At 49.2% G+C, this 2,000-nt stretch overlaps 1 protein-coding gene across 1 annotated transcript; it reads right to left on the bottom strand.

Annotated features, from left to right (window-relative positions):
- Nucleotides 1-584: 584 nt before the first annotated feature.
- On the bottom strand, nt 585-1,994 carry LOC134016099 (acetoacetyl-CoA synthetase-like). The gene is made up of 3 exons (XM_062455504.1): nt 1,977-1,994; nt 828-908; nt 585-713 (listed from the first exon to the last, which is right to left on the bottom strand). Exons 1-3 carry the CDS (start codon nt 1,992-1,994, stop codon nt 585-587), a joined length of 228 nt encoding a protein of 75 aa, XP_062311488.1.
- Between the last annotated feature and the right edge of the window lie 6 nt (nt 1,995-2,000).

Genomic DNA, 2,000 nt, shown 5'->3' with positions numbered 1-2,000 from the left:
GGAGAGAGGAGGAAGGAGAGAGAGGAGAGTGGAGGAAGGAGAGATAGAAGGAGAGAGAGGAGGAAGGAGAGAGAAAATGAGAGAGAGGAGGAAGGAGAGAGAGGTGTGTGGATTATCCTGCTGAGTCTAAACATAGAGGAGATTAGAAAAATATCTGCGTCACACAGCAGGAACACGTGTGTGTGTGTTTGTGTGTCTGTGTGTGTGTGTGTGTGTGTGTGTGTGGGGGGGTATAACAATGTCTCTTAGCAGAATAGACGTGGAACACAATAGAAACCCAGAATAAACAATACAGACCTTTCATCCAGGAGCACACACACACACACACCTCCCCTTTCTCTCTAGCTAAGCCGGCTCAGTATCATTTCCAGTTGAGAAGGATATCACTGTCTCCTTTCCCCTTGCCCCTCTCTCTCTCTTGTCTCTCTCTGTCATAACCACACAATGATGATGTCACTTAGACAAATGTCACCTAGATGACCAACCAGAGAGCCTGTCTGTCTCCACAGCAACAGACAGATAATGGATGACTGTCCTTCCCTCCTCTCCCCTTCTCCCATCTTCCTCCTCCTCCTCCTCCTCTCTTACCCCAGCTGGTCTGTCAAGTCCCAGAGGACGTTGGCTGTGGGCATGAGAGGAGAGCCATCGTAGAGCACCACTGAGGCCCCCACAGCCAGCGACGACACCAGCCAGTTCCACATCATCCAGCCCGTCTGGGGAGCACAGGAGCAGGGCACAGGATTAGGAAACTGCCAGGCTTCACCCACCAACACAGGCCCCAGCGCCCGGAGGGAGAACCTGTTCCACACTGATGATGTCACACATACCGTGGTGTAGTAGATGATGACATCACTGCTGGTCATGTTGCCATGGAGAACGTGTTCCTTCAGATGCTGGATGAGAGTACCCTATCAGAGAGAGAGGGAGAGAGAGAAAGAGAGAGAGAGTGTTACCATCTCATAACTTTCTCAACAAATGTATGTGTGTACAGCCTGTCTGTGCAGGGGGTTATAACGGGTTGATTAGAGTAGAGTAAGTCAAATTCTGGCATTTTCTGATACCAATTTGCGGGAGCGAGGGAGAGAGCGGGCGAGCGAGGGAGAGAGGGACGTGGCATGGCTCCTTTCATGCGTCTGCGGTGTGACAGCGGCGTGAACGCATCTTAACGAGGCGCAGCCCTAACGAGGTGTGGTCTAACGAGCTGCTGCGCTGTACCAGCGCTAATTGCTGCAGACACTGTCACAAGCCCACAACACAGAGACACTTCTGGAAACATGGTCCCGTCTAATTATACAGGAGGAGAGGAGAGAGTACACACTGACACCAAGAGAGAGAGACAAGCACAAAGAGAGAGACGGAATGAACAGGAGAGAGCAACAGAAAGCACCAACACTAAACCAGGAGAGAGAGAGAGAGAGAGAGAGAGAGAGAGAGAGAGAGAGAGAGAGAGAGAGAGAGAGAGAGAGAGAGAGAGAGAGAGAGAGAGAGAGAAACTGAAGAGAGAGGGCGCGATAGAAAGAGAGACAAACTGAAGAGAGAGATAAAGAAATGAGAGAGAGGGAGGAAGAGACAGAGGGAGAGAGAGAGACATATACACCTGAGAGGATCAGGCATGACCAAGATATACACATTCAAAACTGTGCATTGGCTAGTATTGAAGGACTGTTGCTGCCACCTGGTGGACAATATACTGCAGGGATTATAGGCTACAAAAGGTGCTGAATGTTTCAGAATAATCAAGTCAATCAAGACATGAAGACAAGACGATAGCATCAATCAAGACTGATTTGAATCAATGCTAAAGCTGCTATCAGTGAAATGTTTGGTTGAAACTTTTAGTTTTTGGAAACAAATGTTTGTGATTCCCAGGACAACCAAGCAGATGAGGTCTCTGAACAGAGCCAACAGAAGAGAGTGTGTGAGTGTGTGTGTGTGTGTGTGTGTGTGTGTGTGTGTGTGTGTGTGTGTGTAGCTACCCCAGCAGAGTGCACCATGCACTT

This window comes from Osmerus eperlanus, unplaced genomic scaffold (assembly GCF_963692335.1).
Source record: "Osmerus eperlanus unplaced genomic scaffold, fOsmEpe2.1 SCAFFOLD_964, whole genome shotgun sequence".
Classification (NCBI taxonomy): domain Eukaryota; kingdom Metazoa; phylum Chordata; class Actinopteri; order Osmeriformes; family Osmeridae; genus Osmerus; species Osmerus eperlanus.
The sequence above is the reverse complement of the archived record's forward strand: the minus strand, read 5'-3'. Positions and strand labels throughout refer to the sequence as shown.

Coding starts and splice junctions, on each gene's coding strand:
- LOC134016099 (XM_062455504.1), bottom strand. Junction 714..827: donor TCATCATCTACTACACCACG/GTATGTGTGACA, acceptor TGTGCTCCCCAG/ACGGGCTGGATGATGTGGAA.